The sequence below is a fragment of the Planococcus citri genome, chromosome 3 (genome assembly GCF_950023065.1).
Source record: "Planococcus citri chromosome 3, ihPlaCitr1.1, whole genome shotgun sequence".
NCBI lineage: Eukaryota > Metazoa > Arthropoda > Insecta > Hemiptera > Pseudococcidae > Planococcus > Planococcus citri.
In genome coordinates this window covers 46722182-46740461 of record NC_088679.1, presented here as the reverse complement: position 1 = coordinate 46740461, position 18280 = coordinate 46722182, and the positions used below count along the sequence as shown (strand labels likewise).

General features: G+C 32.5%; 1 protein-coding gene across 2 annotated transcripts; it reads right to left on the bottom strand.

Annotated features, from left to right (window-relative positions):
* Positions 1–203: 203 nt before the first annotated feature.
* Positions 204–15127, bottom strand: LOC135840430 (uncharacterized). 2 transcript variants are annotated; one of them, XM_065356962.1, is made up of 4 exons: positions 14621–15127; positions 2874–3881; positions 2299–2771; positions 204–1028 (listed from the first exon to the last, which is right to left on the bottom strand). In XM_065356962.1, exons 2-4 carry the CDS (start codon positions 3763–3765, stop codon positions 729–731), a joined length of 1665 nt encoding a protein of 554 aa, XP_065213034.1. In that variant the 5' UTR covers positions 3766–3881; positions 14621–15127; the 3' UTR covers positions 204–728. The 2 variants fall into 2 exon arrangements, with proteins under 2 accessions (XP_065213034.1, XP_065213035.1); XM_065356963.1 differs by lacking the exon at positions 14621–15127 and adding an exon at positions 14470–14600.
* Positions 15128–18280: the final 3153 nt, after the last annotated feature.

Here is an 18280-nt window from a genome sequence, read left to right as displayed (position 1 = left end):
GATTTTTCTCACTGTAATTTACTAAGTGTAACATTCTGTCTACTATTTCTTCATTATTGTAGCACCCTAGCACCTATTAAAATACACATTTACTCATTAAATCTCAATCAGCTGTAAAAAGTAGCAATACCTACAAATAATTGAAGTAAAAAAGAAAAAAAGAAAACGAAGATTTAAAAACTCAAAAAATATCTGATATTTATCAACAACACATTTAAATATATTTACAATTGAAAATAAATAAATATAGATACCTATACTGAAAGTTACATGTTCAAATAAGTAACGATTTTTAAAAGAAAAAAATTACATTAAAAAAAGTAATAAAAACAGGAACAGTTCATATAAAAATTGTGATAATTTATTTAAATACTGCTGAATTTGATTTCTGCAATAAGAAATAAAAAACAACGAAATAAATAGTAATCGAGTTTGAAAAAATAAAACCATAAACATTGTTTTCAAATTCTTATTTATCTACTGTGAACATTTTTCAAGCGAAAGAAATTCAGTTGCATGATTATTACTTTAAATAAAACGTCGAAGAATAATTTAATAAATTAAATTATTGCCAAAAAAAAAATCTAACTTAATTTAATAAATTATTTTTCGCAATTTGATTCGGCAATAAATAATACACAAATTTGGATGAAAAAGAGGACGATATTTTTATGCTTTAAAAATCACTTATAAAGCACAAAAGGCACTGTGAACTAAAGTCTATGGCATCAATAAAACTGAACTTCTGAAAGTATTCTTTTCTTTGATATTTCCTTAATTGGTTTATTTTGGTCTTCGGTCGTTACTATACCGCGCTTATTATATTTTCTTAAATTTAAAGTTATTATATGAGGCTCGTGCACGCTTCTTTTTCGTCGACCCAAAAGCATTGGTAATAACATAGCCATCGTAGCCGGTATCATACCAGCACCAACTGCACTTAAAACGGCGTTCCTTCTGGTGGCAGGTTTGGCAACCGCTTCTACTTTACCGGGTATACCAGTCGGTGACGAACTGTGTAAGGATGTCTAGAATAATGAAAAATTAAAGAGAATTAGTAAGAACAAAATTCTGACCAATTGAAATATGAAAATAAAGTTGAAAAGGGTACGTTTCATTAAAAATGTTTGACATACTTAATTCAAATTTGGACACAACCAGCTCAAAAAAGTATCTTGTATAAAAATGAAACATTTATATGTATCAAAATCTCAAAAACTTATAGGTACAAAAAATGTACATCAGGAGAGTATAAAATTTTAAATCCCCTACACTTGACACGTTTGGCGTAAAACCTAAAATATCCTGATCAGTCATTTGATAAGAGAGTAATTTCAATTACCTAAAACCAGTTCAACCAACTACCTTACTCCTGAAATGTTTTGTTTCTGTTTTCGAACCAAAATTGAAAACTCCTGTGCTCCTCCTTCCCGGATATTAAAATTTGATTTTGAAAAGTAAATAAGGTAATTTATTGAAAAAAAGATGAAATTTGTCATTATAATTTTTTCAAATCATTGAATGGTTGCACTTAAAATGACCAGTCAATCCTTCACCTTGAAAGTTCACTTTTGAGCTCTTTGAAGTCTTATGGCTGAAATTGAATCTCTTATCTATTTTCTTTATAAGATCAAAGAAACAGACTTTCTCCCAGTTCAATCAGTCTTGAGATATGAGCCTTCATTGCTCGGCAGTTATAGATGTTGAATGAGTTGCATACTCGGTTTGCCGTAAATAATAAGCTGTATTTACGGCAAACTGAGTATGCAATTATACTAACATAATTCAATGGTCTTCAAACCTGTTCCATAAAAACTGGAACTTGGAACTACAGACAAAATCGGCTCCTCCGATTTCACTGAAATTTAAAAATGAAGTGGTAATGCTCTAGTAATCGTTAGCAATGTAACTGTGAAGACACTGCTGAGTTTGAATATCTCTCTGAATCACCCTCGTCTTCACTGGCGACTTAAACATGATCAGAACATAAACCTTGAAAATTACAAATGACGCAGTAATTTGTTAAATCGGGGGTTGCTGACATCAAAATATATGTTTTGATGTTGTAATTAAAATTTTTTACGCATAACAATTTTTTTCAATAAAATTCTAGAAAATATCTCTCAAAGACTATTTTAGCCTAATAATTTCAACTTATTTTTCCATCATTATAATTCCACTACACACATTTCGATTTTGAAAAACAGTGCAGAATGATCGCCCTAGATAGAGCATCCCGAAGAAAGAAATTTTTAAAATGAAAATTTGAAAATCTCAAGATACAGGCTGTAAAGTTACCTCGTCGGTGTTATTAAACCTCATCATTCTGGCAAAATGGTCGCGACGTGCTTCATCTACGCTTTGATCTCCAGCTTCGACTTCAATCAAGCCATTGTGAGAAGTTACTGTTTTACCATTAGCCGATGGTAGAACAGTCAGCTTAATTGATCGTCTGGCCGAAAAAGGTCTGTACGATTTTTGTGGTTTCTCTTCTTTAGCATCGACATTATTGACTTTATCGTCTGGTTCGAGAGCTCTACTAAAACTACGTTGTCTATGAGGCACCGAGTAACCTTTTGTACTCGAAAGTAGCACCCAATGACCATCTCCTTCGGCGGATGACGAAGAAGCTGGCGCTGGTCTTTCGGAAATATGATGAGGATGTGCCGATCCTGTACCAATACCTTGGTATACGACGTGAGTAGCTGGACGATTCGAACTATCGATATAACTTATGCTTTGAGTTTGTTCGACCCATGGTTTATATCCACCTGAAAGAAAATACCAAAATCGTGCTGTAGAGAATCTCATCTTCCAAGCAAAATAAGTACAGGTAGTCTTTTCGTAATAATTGAAGAATCGTAGATACGTACCGGTTGACGATGGCCTATCGGCTGGAAAATATCCGGGTTGTCCATCGGTGATTATTTCCTGATTAGCGCTAAAACTGCCACCGCCTCCACCACCGAACGATGGTTTTTGATAATGTTGGTTCGCACTCCAAGGTCTATTATTTTGATACTGGTAGGTTGGCTTTTTATACGGACGTTCCGAATAACCACCGTAAGCCGGTTGTTGTTCAAATTGCGGTGATGAGCCCCACGGGCCGTTGTTTTGCGGTGGTAATGGCCACATTGGTTTCTGATTCGGCTCCCATTTTTGTACTTGACTAGATGACCATGCTATTGGCTCCAGAGTGACCCAACCCATTCTGTCGTCGTATGGATTTTTATTGTAATTTTGAGAATAATTAACAACATTCCAAGCTTTTGATTTATCGTGCGAATCGGTCGAGCTAGGTGACGACGATTCGATATTATTTGAACTAGCGATGCTGTAATAATTAGCTACCTTATTGGACGTTTCTTGCGCTTCGATCGTTTCTTTTTCGCCGTGATATTTTTGTAAAATTTTATTCAGTTCATCTTGCGAGTACGGTCTGAAGGTGCCCTCAGAGGATGAAGGTTCATTAGATGTGTTATTATTTACGCAATGATTTTCATTCAAGCAGTCTAGCACGTCTTGCGAATTACCGTCGGAATTTGTTAACGCTGTGTCTACCTTTTCGTGTGTGGTAAGTTCATCTGGATGAGAGCTTTGATTTTCAACGGTATAAGGAACTGAAGTGGCTATGTAATTATTCAACGATCGTTTTTCTGATAACGGTATGTAGGTATGGTTTTGTGATAGACAACGTATCGTGTATGGAAGCAGCACGCAGATAGTTGTGACTTGAAGAAGTTTTCCTCCATATGTGGCCAACATTTCTGGCCAGAAATGCAAATCATAGAAACAAAAAAGTCTTTTTTAAACTATTAATTCCCGTTGAAAACGTTTTTTCATTTTATTTCTTTCTGAACGATTCGACTGTTTCGGCACACCTAAAAAAAATAATAAAACAATTAAAAAATATGGCTTTTCAATCTGGTTCAAAATGCATAAGATGAGCTTGTAATATTTTTAGAATATTATTTAATAGGTAACAATATGCTCGCAAAGTCCGCGTAAATTGTTCAGATACAAGGAAATAAGAAGTACATAAGCATTTCTTTTTAAATAATAGGTAATCGAAAAAATGCAAAAATTTTAAATGAAAAAAGTAAAACACGAGTGTTTTTTGTGCAAAAATTACAAAATTGTAACTTGTCCAACATTTTTGTTTCGACAATCTGAAATTAATTTTCAGGGATGCCTTAAAATTTTCAATTCTAAAGATGAGCAATATTTCATAAAATAACTTTTTTGGGGGGAAAACATATCAATGTCAAATAATAGGGTATTAATTTTCTGGGAATTGTTTTATTTTAATTTTTTAAAGAGATATTTTCTGAGCTGTCGATTGTAACAACACTTGTACAAATTCTAATTTTAAGTAAGAAATCATCTCGATCAAAATTGTGTTTTGTAAAGACAACAAACTCATTTAATAATTGTTTTTTTCGACGTTCATTTATACCGTTAATTTGAAATGTAGGCAACATATTCAGCAGATGCTCTTAAGCAAGCACACCACAAGATGGTATATCCCAATCCGAATGTTGAACTAATCCAATCACCATTCATCAGAATCTCACCTACACCTAGACGCTTCTTCAAAAATAATAAAAGACTAGACTCTGTAAAGCAATTTTCAACTACTTACAGTATACCTATATTTGAAAAAGAAAATAGTGAAATATTATACGAAATTCGTGAGAAATTTGTTAATTTTACATAGAAGTTGTTGCGTGCAAATTATAATGATTTTTAACGGAATTAGAATACCTACTTACGTTTTGATTATCATTTTAATTGGGTATTTTCAAAATATTTCAAGAAATTATCATGATTATGTCAACAAGACTATAATGTTACCTGCATATTATACGTACCTATTCCTCAAAGCACTTTTTATTCAATTTTGACCCAGTTTTAAACAAACAAATAATTTTTACCTATAGTATGTCACTTTCGACATTTTTCACTTCGTTTTTAGATACCTACTTTCGTATTATTATGACAATCATAGAACATTTTGAAACAATTCATGATAAATTTCTAAATTTTTTAATATGTAATACTTCTACGCACTTAGAAGTTGAAAAAATTCATTAATTTTGAATACCTAATTTCAATGCTATTCTAATGAACCTGATTCTTTCGCTGTGTGTTTTTTTTCTTCGTATCCATAATTTAAATTTCTACCATCAACATTTTCAATCTGTTAAATATCAACTTTACCGCCTGCCTAAACACAAGGTATGTTACTTATACGACATAACGACAGTTCCAAGTTCAATGTCAAGGTCGAGCCAGAGTAACTCGACTGTGTTAATTACACCAGAAACACCGCGAGGAGAAAATGTAGGTCGATTGTTCGCGAATTATGTAATTTTTTCGAATCCATATACCAGTCTGCTAAAACGTAAAATAACGTGCCTTGGATATACGTAATTTTAAAGTGAAATAATGATGGAAAAGCTGGTAAATGAAAGGTAGGTAAAATGAAACGTATCAGCGATTACCGATTATCATAGCCTATTCGTCTCTTATGATTAAAATGACTAATTGTCTACTTGCACGAATTTATTAGCTAATTCGTATCGTTAAGTAAGGGATGAAGAAGTAATTCAGCGACCAGCAATCTAGCTTAAAATAGGTAAGAGGGGTGATAAAAAAGAAAGATATTTGCAAGATTTTTCATTAAAATGGAAATTTCTGTCACGGCAGAGCAATTTGAAATTCTTTCAAGTATTTTTCTGAGCGGTGGATTATATTACTAAGCAACCCGGTTTGGGGCAAGTTTTATGACAATTTTTTACTTGAGAGGGTCCATTATCTACCTAATTTTTACGCTTGAAAACGGCCAGAATAATTTTATGTAGTTTGTCTTGATGTACTACCTACTTAATTTCAATTAATTCTTTTCTGAAAATTGAAAGAAAGGTCATAAAAAATACCTATGTAGGTATTGTATGTACTTTTAAAAAAATGTTTTGTGAAATGATGTTTTCAGTTAATACTTCCTCTCACCTCTTAAAATTTTATTCAAGTAGGTTCCTAGTTAGGTAGTGACTAAAATTTATTAATTTTTTTCATTGAATTTCACACTGAATAAAATAGAGTGAGTGAGTATGTGTTAATTAATTTTGTTACAACGCAAAAATGTTGTAGAATTGATTTTTCATAAAAATTTGATCAAATAAAAAAAAAGTTTTGAACTTTCCTTAAAATGCAATACAAATAAATATATTAGTATAGACTTGATAGGCAATTTGTAATGCACTTATGAGTATTACAGACCAGAGTAAGTAGTTATTTCTTTTCCTTTTGTTCTACAATCTATCATTGCAATTCAACAAGTAGTTAAGTATTTAAAGATATGCAAATACTCGTAGGTACTCATATTATTATGAACAGAGAGAGAAATTTGAATAAGCCGAAAATCTAGACAGCATCACTCATTCAATGTCAAGACTAAAATCAACGAAAGTTGAAGAGTACCTATTTCACTTTTGAATAAAAGGTACGCGTTCTTCATTTCGATTCAATGTTTGCTATTTACCATACTGCAATGTTGTTTTAATTTTCGCATTTGTGTGCGATTTCACTCTTTTTATCATTTGACAGATGAGATTTTTATGTGGTAGGATTTTTAATATTTAGAAAGTTTAGGTAGGTAGGTACCTACCTAGATATAAATCATATACCTACAAAGTTTGGTGAATTAATTTCGCGACTAATTTCTGTTTTATGCGAAGAAAATGGCAATAATGGCATAGAAACTGTTCCTAGCGATATGCATTTTCTATAATTTTTCTCCAAATGAATAGCTTACCGTTCTGTTTCAACATCAATGTTGGAATGCAAACTCGTTATTTATGATAATACATACATAAACATTTCAATTTTTTTAACCATATTTTCCAAAAAAAAAAAAAAGATAGATGATACTTTATAATTTAATGCATATCAGGTGATCAAAGAAGTAAGTAGGCAGTTAGTTACTCATGCATTTTAATATTGGATCCAAGAATCGTCGAAATTTAAAAATACATAATATGCAAATGTACTTGAACTCAAGCTAGATGAACCTAATATATGTAAGAATATTTATTACCAATTTTTACTTGCGAGAATTAATTTGAATTGGATGCATTTTTTGGACTAGGACCCTGTCTATTTGCGTCACGCTAATCCAAATAAAGCTGACTTTTCGAAGCTCGAGGAAAAACTTGTAGAATTTTTGATTTGATGTCAGATTTTTAGCAAACATGGAATGAAAAAAATTTGGGTGATTCGCAATATTTTAAGTAAGAACCTATACCTAACTATATTTAGAATTTTACTATATTTTGCCTGGCTCTCGAGAATTCGGAAAAGATTGCAATCGATTTTGATATTCTGCCCAATTTGCAAAAAATTGAAGGAAAAAATGTAGATAAAAATTCTCCGACATAGGCTGAGTTACATTAGCAATAAATTATCAGATATTAAAACTGTTACAAGAACTTGAAAGAATAACAATAAATTGCCAAACCAAAACTCCGCAAAACAAATTATAGATGACTTCGCAAGATTACGAGTAGGTATGTATTAAGATTCCGTAACATTTTATTTGATTGTTTGAGAATTTGGAAAAAAACTGAAAAGTTGATAGTAAATTCTTGACATTACACGAGGCTAAGTCAGGATAATTTTTGTCAAACTTTCGGAAACTTGAAATGGTTTTGCCAAGTTCCTTTACAATATTTCATTCATTTTTTGAAAACTGGGAAAAAATTATATGTAGGTAAGTATGTGCCTAATAGGAAATTTTAAACATTAAGTACGTGATATTTTAAAAATTTCATTGTAAACTTTTGAGCAAAAAACATACACATAATTTAAAACTTTTTATTTCAAATAAAATAATTTCAAACCAATTTTTGAAAATAATAATATTTTGAAAAAGATTTAAAAATCTTTCTAGGCTATCTTCAAATTATGAACTTAATGTGTATGTGTTTTTTAAAATGTTTGTTGCAAAATTTGCAGTTTGCGAGTCAAGTGTCCCATTTTTTGACTACCTACCTTATTATTCTGTTGCTTTTCGGTACCTACGAGTATATCATTTAAATGATAGTATATATATGTAAGGTGAAAAGTTCTCATAAATTTAAACTCCTACTCTCTGAAATGTCTGAGATCAGCCTCCCTTTTCTAAAAAGGTGTGATTCATGTTTCTACCCCCTCCTTGGACAGTTAACTTTGAGTACTTTAATAGCCATTTATAAAAAATCTGTCGCAAAAATGGCAATTCGTTGATTTTAGTCATACAAAAAGAAGCGTCAATTCCGTCCAGAAACTCAATTTTGTATCCAAGTACCTCGAATTTCGACTAGGTATATAATTACGAAGAAACTTAAAATATTTCTCTTTCCTTCGCTTTCTTCTTTTTAAACGCTTCAAAAAAAAAACTGAAAAACTCCAAAGGCTTTAAGGATCTTTTGAAGTCTATTTCTGGAGACACCTCTACTCTGAAATTTCACAATTTTCTATTTTAATATATTGTGAATTTGTGACACAATAATACAAAGTCATTCATTTCCTCGTTTACTTGTCCGTTCTCCGCCTTTAAAATCCTTCCTGGAAATGAGAGTAAATAATTCCTCAAAAATGAGTCGTAGGTTCGAAGAGAGTGAAACACAAGTAGATAATTCAGGTGATTAGGTAACGTAAATAGGTAGGCAGATCTGAATGCTCGACAAAGTGGCCAATTTATGGAAAAGCATGTCGCACGAATCTACAGCCATCGTACTATGACAGATGTATACCTATACGTTTCTTAGATAGGTACTTATCGCTTACTAGGTATACGAATTGAACTAGTGCACCTTATTATTTCATTTGTTTCATGTTGAACAAAGAGTAGCGCATACTATAGCAATAAAATAACACGTAATATTTTTGTAAGCCATAAATAAATTGACATTAAACCAAATGTCCAAATTGCAGAAATAAGATGTATTTATTTGTGACTCTCATTGTTGGCACAAACGCAGGAAATTATAGGAAAGCAAGTGGAACAATAAGACGACGACATTACTATGGTTTTTCAAATTCAATATACACCTACCTAGTATAGATAGTCAGTTAGATTCAACAACCATCATACCAAACTGGACATCATCTCGCACCTAATTTTTCGAAAAACATCGTAGGCCTAATTTTACTTCGAAATACAAACGAAGTGTACCTATAAGGTGCCTAAGAGATGAAATCATCATTGTATAATTTTGACGTACGATACGAATAATATATTTTTTTCTGCAACGAAATGCGTTATTCGCCATTGAATGAGTGTTCACTGAAGCGGCATGATATCGGAATTGCTTCGCTTTTCATAGTAGGTATACTAACCGAGCAAATGAAAACAAAACAAAACAAAGCAAAAAAAACATTAAATACGCATAAAAACCTAGCCGTTTTTACACCACATCCAGGTCATGATCAGTGAAAGTGGTGAAGAAAATCATAAAAAACGCACTGTTATCACTTTTCAATTTATTTCTTGGTAGACGTTTGCAATATACGAGACCGGTGATCGAAAATTATCTCAAAGCTTTCATTGTTCGTGACAAGGTAGCGTGATGCTAGAAGTTTATCCGTCGCTTTAGGGTATCTTTGCTCAAACACATAGAGGCTAGGTTCAAGTTCAAGACTAACGGAACATTCCTATGGCAATATATTTCGGATGTATGGGTATAGGTACAGGTAGTTTTAATCTGGTTTCTTTTAGTGAAAGTGATAGAAATAGACTACCTATAAGTATATTAGCCAGAAGAAAATTGCTAATTTGAAATTTGATGATATAATAACCGTCATTGGTGTAATACTGTTAATCGAGCATGGAGTTACTTTTCTCATATTATCCGTATTATGAAATAAAAACGTGTACGAGTATAATTTTCTATTACGGCGACGCGATCAGCGTTGGTATATTTTTCCTTCAATTTGACGATCACGCACGTTTTGTTTTAAAGAGAGCTAGGTGTTTAACAACTGTTTTAGAAACAAGATAAGTAGAAGAATGCGGGTGATTAACTTACATAAACCATGAGGAAGGAAATGGTTAAAGGATTATTGAAAAAAGTTTATCATTTGGTGACAAGGTTCCCAATGAATATCGGGTGTCCCTGCAGAGAATTTTAGTAGATAAGTTGCGGTCACATTGAATGAATAATGTACCTATATGCCGATGTTCATATTATCGGAGTTTTCAGCACTAAAATGCCACGAGACATTCAAGTTCCTTGGAAATTTTATAGATATCCTGTACACCTAAGTATATTTAAAAATACTCGTGTGTAATCCTCCCGCCAATTGGGTACAAAACAAACTTTAATTTCAACCCTGATCCAATTACTAGGAGTTTCACCTGTAGAAATATGAGTTAGGTACCTAATCAATTACTTAAATTATTCGTACCTATTAAAGTACCAGGTTAGGTACTTAATGTGAATAAAACTTTTGCTCCAACATAGTCTTTTTTAGAAAAACCTCAAGATTTTAAAGTCAATCCTTGTATACCTACCCAACTTTCCACAATATGAATTTGATCTTTTCGGCCAACAATTATCTGCGGAAGGTGAAAATCCAAAATCAAAAATCCACAAATAAAATCAAGAATATTGTTCTTTTTGCGCAAACACATTATTTTCAAGAATAGTAAAACATACGAACTGTAACACACGTATGTTTCATTATTCTTTCCTTTAAAATTCATTAGTGGATGTTCACTGCGATTTGGTGATTTAAAAAGTTCCAATGCAATTTCACACAACTTGTTCTTTTTTTTCTTTTTTTTTTTTTAAGGAAGCATCACAGTGGACACATTCAGTCTGAAGATCTGAAGTAAAATTTTACAAACAGGTGAGTTCAATTCAAAAAATGTAATTTTCATTGGTTACAATATGGTTGTGTTTTTATATACGCAGGGAGTTTGTCCAAAATTTGCGTTACGCATGATCCGTGCCATGCTGACTTTTGAAAACTTGGAGAAAGTCCTTAAAAGTTCCTAATATTACGTTAGACTCAAAAACTTTGAAGAAAAATTGATCAGGTTCCAATTATTATAGTACCTGCCTATGTTGGCTGATTTTACTATTTTTCCCCCTTGACTTTCAAAAACTTGAAAAAATTTGAGATGACTTTGTAAGATTATGTCAGACCTTTAAAGCTGGTAAAAATGACCTCTCTGATATACTACAGAAATATGTACCTACATAGAAAAGTACTTATACCTGCTTAATGAGTCTGACTTTTCGAACTTAAAAAAACAATGGTATCAATCAATGAATTCCTGAAATTATCAAACTCTTAAAAATGACTTACCCACCAAATTTTCAAAAACTCAGAAAATCCTACAAAGCTTCTGAAATTATGTCAGATTGGAATGAAAATGAATAAAAACCACCCCTCCTCAAGGTCAAAAAATAAATAGAAGGAGCTGAAAAACTTTTAAACATTTCATCAATTTGTATGTAGGTACAATGGTACATCTACATACTTATCTATTCTTGCAAATCCGACTTGCATTTTTGGAACTTCTAAAATTCGTTTTTTGAATTTTTCGATCCTCTTTATTTTTTCAAGGGATGAAAAGTCCAGATTTTAAATTTTCATCATATTTGTTTGAGCAAATGTGACCACTTTTAAGACGTTGAACTTTTCAAAATTAGAAAAAAAACACACAAAAATGACCAGACCTAAATAGATTGATACGTATATGTACCTATTTAAACAAAAAAACAAAAAAATTTATCTGTATTCAGGATATTTGACTTATGTGACAATGTTACCAATATCGCCCATGTGGTTATGATCCTAAAGTGAAGTAGGAGGGAAGAGCACTGCAGCTTAATCGAGAGCCTGGTGGATTTTTTGTTTCTTGGCAATGATTTTGTACTGGTTCGAGTAAATATTATGCACAAAAATTTGATTTTATGTTTTGTTACCTACCTACCTGCGTGTTTTTCAAAAATTGTCTTTTCCCACCAATTATGGCTACTTTCACAAGATGAAATTGTAAAAAAAAAATGCCAACTGATAAGGTTATGTTCCTTTTAGGTCAATGTACTCATCCAAAAACACGAGTTTCAGATTTTTTCAGTGAGTTAAATTTTCAAGGGAAATAAAGCTTCAAATTTGTATGTAAAAACTCAACTCTCAATATACGAAAAATGTAGGTACTTGATTCAGATTTGAAAAAATCAGTCAAGCCCATTGGGTAAAAAAAATTTAGTTTCAATTTTCCATTACTTTTTTTCAAAATCGCCTCCCCCCTCCTTAACTGAAATGCAGACGTTTCTCCGTAAACAAATGACGAATGAATGTGTTATTTCTTAAAAGTGAATGCATAAAAAAAAAATTCGAATACTCAAAAAATAAGTGCATATCTGAATTTCAGTTACGAGAATTTAATTTGGTTGAGCAAAAGGGACAGTGGTGTAGCTTGATTTCCAAATGTGATGAGCTGATGAGATTGGTCCATAAGATGAAAAACTTACCGTTTTTAGAGGAAATAGGTTTCAAAAGAAACAATTACTCTCCCAGAGAGTTTGAAAAAAATTGCATATCAAACTATAGGAACATTGAATTTCTCAGTGATGAGGTATTTTTAGGTAGAAAATTATAATTTAGCTATATCTGCAGCTCTGTAGTTATTGATTTTCGCTATATCGCCGGCCGATCCTATTAGTAATTTTTCTTTGACTCGTTCCTAAATTCGTACATAAATGACCCAGGTTACAGTAGGTACCTATTTCTTAATGAAATCTCGTCATACTTGTATGCACTTGAGTAGGTGAGGTATCTAGTTAGTCGCTCACGTCAATAGCTACATCAGGAGATTCATAAATCCATAAATCCATGAAATGAAATGATCATCGGAAAAATTGATCCATAAATCTATAGTATCCGAAAAGATAACGGATTTGAGATGAAAAAAATTATGATCTGCGATCTGTCTGGAACTTACAGACATTAATAACATCTACAAAATTTGTCCTCACTTTCTATTTGGTGCATAGACAGTAATTAAAGATTTGGCAGACATAGAGTAATCAATCAGCAATATGTAACCCGTTTTTCATTAATAAGAGAAATTTTTCATTTAAGGAAGTAATATGTCGAATCGATTACCGTTAAATTTTAGATACCTACGTCAAATTACTCATACACTTTCCCAAATCACAATATTTTATGTCTGTCTTACCCGACCCGGTTTCAATACCGTTGTAATTGTATCATTTACCACTTAACCATTAACACGTGAATTATTAAAAATAAATAAATAAAATCAAATAATTATGGTGCATCGAGATTTTCCATTTCTTTTACCAGAAGTTAAAGAAGCGTACCTACTTTCAGAAAATACCAGTCAATTGAAGGAAAGTGTTACCTATGTTTTCAAAGAAAACCTACCTATATCAACATATTATAGGTAGGTACCTGTACTGTTATGTACGAGTAGATAGACTACTTCTGATTAACATGCATTTTCAAGGTGAATACTTGAGAAGTTTGCTGGTTTTCAGCGGCCATTAGCGTGATTTGAATTAGGAAAAAGTGAGATGTCTTTCAAAGGAAAATACTCAATATATTTCATCCTATCGACTTTTGAAATACATATTTCAAAAAGGTATGTAGATGAACGATCATAATACAAAAAAATGACAGTTCCAACAAAATCACGAAGTTAGTACCTAACTTTGACAAATTTTATCAAAAGTGCGTCTTATCAGCTCGATAGAAACATTGTTGTTTGTTTTTTTTTTTTTGTTTTTTTTGTAAAGGAAGTACACTACATACATATGCAGATTACCGTTATTGGACATACTAAATTCATGAATAAGTTCATTTCGACCTTGACGCATAAATTCTTCAGCCTATCTACATACATGTTGTTCACCGCATTATCACTTAGATCAATCCTCATAATAAAAACCACAGCATGAAAGTTTTTCGCAAACCATATTAACTCGTTAAAAAATTTTCAGACATAAAATCCACCGAATTTCTGCTTTTTGAAAAAACTAGGTAATACCTACACGTACAAAATCGTGCGAAATTTTCATTAAAATTTAATCATGATAAATATCAACTTGAAACATTGCAAAGAGCAGCAATTCCGGTTTTTCGTGTATTAATTAAAACAAATACTTCGCTAATCAGAAGAAATTAGCGATTGTAAAATTAACCTAAATTGTGAGTAAGGTTGTCGGAAGAGAGAAAAAAAATCGCGTGAAATTCGAAAAAAAACAACTAGCCTACCGAAGTGAATTTTCATTTGAAAAGCTCGAAGCTACCAGCATTATGGTATGATCTCAATGTCAAATTTTCTGTTCGTTTGCGTCGTTTGTTCACATAGGTATTAATACGAATATAAAGTGTGTAAATTATCTCCAGATATTGGTGTAGTTTGAAAGAGAAAAAAAGGAACATTACCTGTTGTATTCGATTAAAAGTAAAATTGCAATAAAAATGAATTAACAATGCACTTGAAATTTGTTCGAGATGTAGGTACGAATACGTATTTAAAAAGGAAAAAAAAATGGTAAAACCCGAACACATGCAATCGTAGGTATTTGATATTTACCTGAACTTGTAAGTTGAAACAATAAAATAAAACAAAACTGAAAAAGTTTGAAAGGGAAAAAAATGCGTTATATATTAAACACGATTAATTAAACAGTTCATTAATGATAACCGAATTCCCGATAAATGGTACGAAAAAGCTAATTGGATTAATTTAAATAGTTCAACGCGCGCTCGAAACAGTATCTTATAGTCGAGAAAAGATGATTCGAAGAACAACAACGCACATGGAAGCCACCGCGCAAATAAACGACAGGAGATGGACAAAACACTTTCTCACCTTGATTCGGATCGGGAACTGGAAGTTAGCAGCTTCCAGTTAAACTGCACAATTCTCCAGACAATACACAACACACTGCGGAGCCGGAGCGGTAAAAGTACCACAAACTGAAAACTTGAACGGTTTTTCCCCTATACGTATCGGTATCCGACAGAGCATAACAAACGGTAATCTGTGAGATGGGAAAGTTGTCATTGTTTTCGTGAGACTTTTTGACTAGTGTTGATATTTCTTATGTATACCTACATAAACTAACGGAACATCTTTGGACGAAAAATTTCACTTAAATTATATTTGTACATTTGACGTGTTGCGTTTTTGACGCGTTCAACATATTACCGAAGACGATATAGGTACCGATGAACTTTCTCTATCAATCACTTTGATGTTAAGACCTCTCGATTTGCAATTATATCATAGTATGACACAATAAGCCGTAATGACGGCAATTTTCGATACCTATGATACTGCTGTTCATTCACTATCAGCCGATATTTCATCTGCCATGAAAGTAATTTCGCTTTTTATTCCAACTGTGGTGATTTTGTTTCAACTTCGGGGTGATCAGAGCATTTTCTCCAGGTGAGTTTATTATTTTATTATTTCAGACTACTTAACGTAACTGTGCCCTTGTATTCTCTTATACCTTTACCTATACCTACATGGACGATGCTTTATTATGTTTTTTCCTGCTTTCGAAGATCACCATTTAACTATTTTGTGTACACCTAATTACCTATAATTACCTACCTATAGTAAACACAATCGAGTCAACTTTTTCTAAAACTTCTAGGACTACGAGTAGGTACCTATATAAAAAGATATATTTGACCTGTATGCTTATTCAATTTCTTATCTGATTGAATCGCGATTACATGTGATGATCGTCGAGTATCGGGTATGTGCACAGACAGTTTAATTTGTAAAATATAATAGAGGTCTCCAGTAGCATTTAATACCTAAAGCAAAGCTCATTTTGCAGTAGGATTGAAAGCCATCTGGAACTTTCAGCGCAATATCTCAATTTTCTTCATAAATGCATGCTTAAAATCGTAATTGATGAAGGTATGATTTAATCATTCATGTGACTATAATAAAGGATTCCCATAAGTTGCAATTGCCCATTCGCACTTTTTGAAATTTTATACTCGTACCTACCGTTTTTGAGAAGTTTTGGCACTAGGAAATATTCTATTTTTTAGTTATTAATGAGAAAATAATTTGTAAACAATTCAAACAATGGAACCACAAAATCTGATAACAATTGAAATACACTTGTCCAAAATGGAATAGAAATGCTTCTGTAAGAAATTGTATTCGTATGTACCCATTTGCACTTGTAGATAATTACATCTTTTGGGGGGGGGGGGAATCTTAACACTAAAAATTATACCTCATTTTTAAAGGGAAAATAGAATACCTACATACTCAACTTTGCTTGCAGAAAAGTGCCATTGTATAAAAGAAAAAACCTCTCTCTAAAAATCGTTTGTCACGAAACAAAATTTGTTGTTGATCTCAACTTTCAAAAATAAGAACTGAAGATTTGAGAAAACTTTTCGAAAAAACTGAAGAAACTTCTCTGATAAACTTTTTTTTTTGAAAACGAAATGATGGTTATGGGGGAAGGACTATAGTTACTTCATAGGTATAGGAGAAACCTTGTGAAAAAATAACTGTGTTCCAAAACCCCATTGAAAAATTTTTCATATTGTCAGATTAACGCTGACCTCTCCAAATCGGGTGAAACACATTTTTTTTCTTGTCTGCCGAATTCAAATCAAACAAATATTTAGTCGAAAAATATACTCTTTGCCTAATCCTAGAGTTCTAAGCCACTCTGGAGCCTCTAGCGAGCGTTACATTTTCTCCAGAAATTTAAAATTGCTCTGGAAGGGTTAAACATGGACTTTAGCACATATAACTTTGGTTGGTGCTTACTGAGCATTCTCTCGGCCGTTTTAAGGGCTGGCTATCAAATTCTTGGAATGACAGTTCTTTATAAATTCCATTAAAAAATTTTTAAATCAATCTCCCTGAAGCCTGTACAGTAATATCAAATTTCTAGAGAAAAGTATGACTTGAAAGTTGAAAGTGATTATTTTCGAGTAAGGTGGCTACGTAGATATACACCACCACATGATATCTTGAAGATAAATCAATTGAGGTATGCCTTTTTAAAAATTGAATTCATCGTGTTTTCTGAAAATTACAAATTGGTCAAAAATGTGAAAAAAATGTATAATTTTGAACAGAGCCTGCATGAGGTTCAAGGAGTGAAGCACAACAGATAAAAATGGATTGTGTACATGAGTATAGGTACAGCTTATTTTGAAAAAAACAAAATCAACAAAAAACTGTGATTTTTTTTATCAGATTCTTTTATCGTATTTTCCCGCTATGAGAAAGAAGTAAGAAATCCTCAATAACTCTAGGCAACGACAAATTTGTGTTTGGGTTGAAAATGGGCTTAATCGATACTTTAGACCCTAAAACAAAAAACAGAGTAGGGTTTTTCAATTTTAGTCAGGGGGCCCGCATAAGGATCACTTGCACCCCCCTGCCGATCCTCCGGGGCAACTTTTCTCTTAAAGAGGGGAGTCCTAAGGAACATTTCTAGCCCTTGTCCTCAAAAACAAAAGTGGCCCTACTTACAAAATGGCAGCCATTTTGATTTGCCGGTCAGCCGGAATCGCAGATTTTGCGTTCCAACATAGGACTAGCATGCACTTTTTCAAACCGTATACAAGTTAGATCGAAAGAGCAGGCAAAAATTCATCACCTGTCAAAATTTCAAGCGCTAAAATGACTTTTTCGATTTTTGGTGAAATTTCAAAAATCAAATTTTGGCCAAAATGTGAGAAAAAATCAAAATTTTACCAAATTGATCTAGAAACCTGAAATTTGAGATATACCCTATTTTAGACTTGCCAAATCGATTGGAAACTGTTTCAAACCATTTTGAGCAGTTCTGGAGCCTCCAGCAGATTTTTGAATCTCGAAATTCTCACAAAATTTCATCAAATGGAGAAAACCGGAATTAATTCTGCAAACTAATTTCAATACGCTATGAAGTCGACTGCAGGTGAATTTCAAGTCGTTTTGGAGCCTCCAGCAATTTTTTGAAAATTACTGGAGCCTCCAGTAAATTTTTGAAACTTGAAATTTCCTCAAAATGGAGATGGAAAGCTAAAATTAACTATGCACGCCAATTTTAACACCCTCTGAAGTCGACTTCAGGTGGATTCAAGTAATTTTGGAGCCTCTACACTGACTTTTTGAAAGGTTTCATGGCATTTATAGCATAATTGAAATTTCCAAAAAGTTGCTGGAACCTTCAAAACCACTTGAAACCCCCATGCAGTCGACTTCATATTATTG

Excerpts from the sequence above, each read along its gene's own strand:
- LOC135840430 (XM_065356962.1), bottom strand. The coding sequence starts at position 3,765 with ATGTTGGCCACATATGGAGGAAAACTTCTTCAAGTCACAACTATCTGC. Across the intron at positions 2,772-2,873 it reads CGATAGGCCATCGTCAACCG|GTGGATATAAACCATGGGTC; the intron begins GTACGTATCTAC and ends ATTTTCTTTCAG. Across the intron at positions 1,029-2,298 it reads GGTTTAATAACACCGACGAG|ACATCCTTACACAGTTCGTC; the intron begins GTAACTTTACAG and ends TCATTATTCTAG.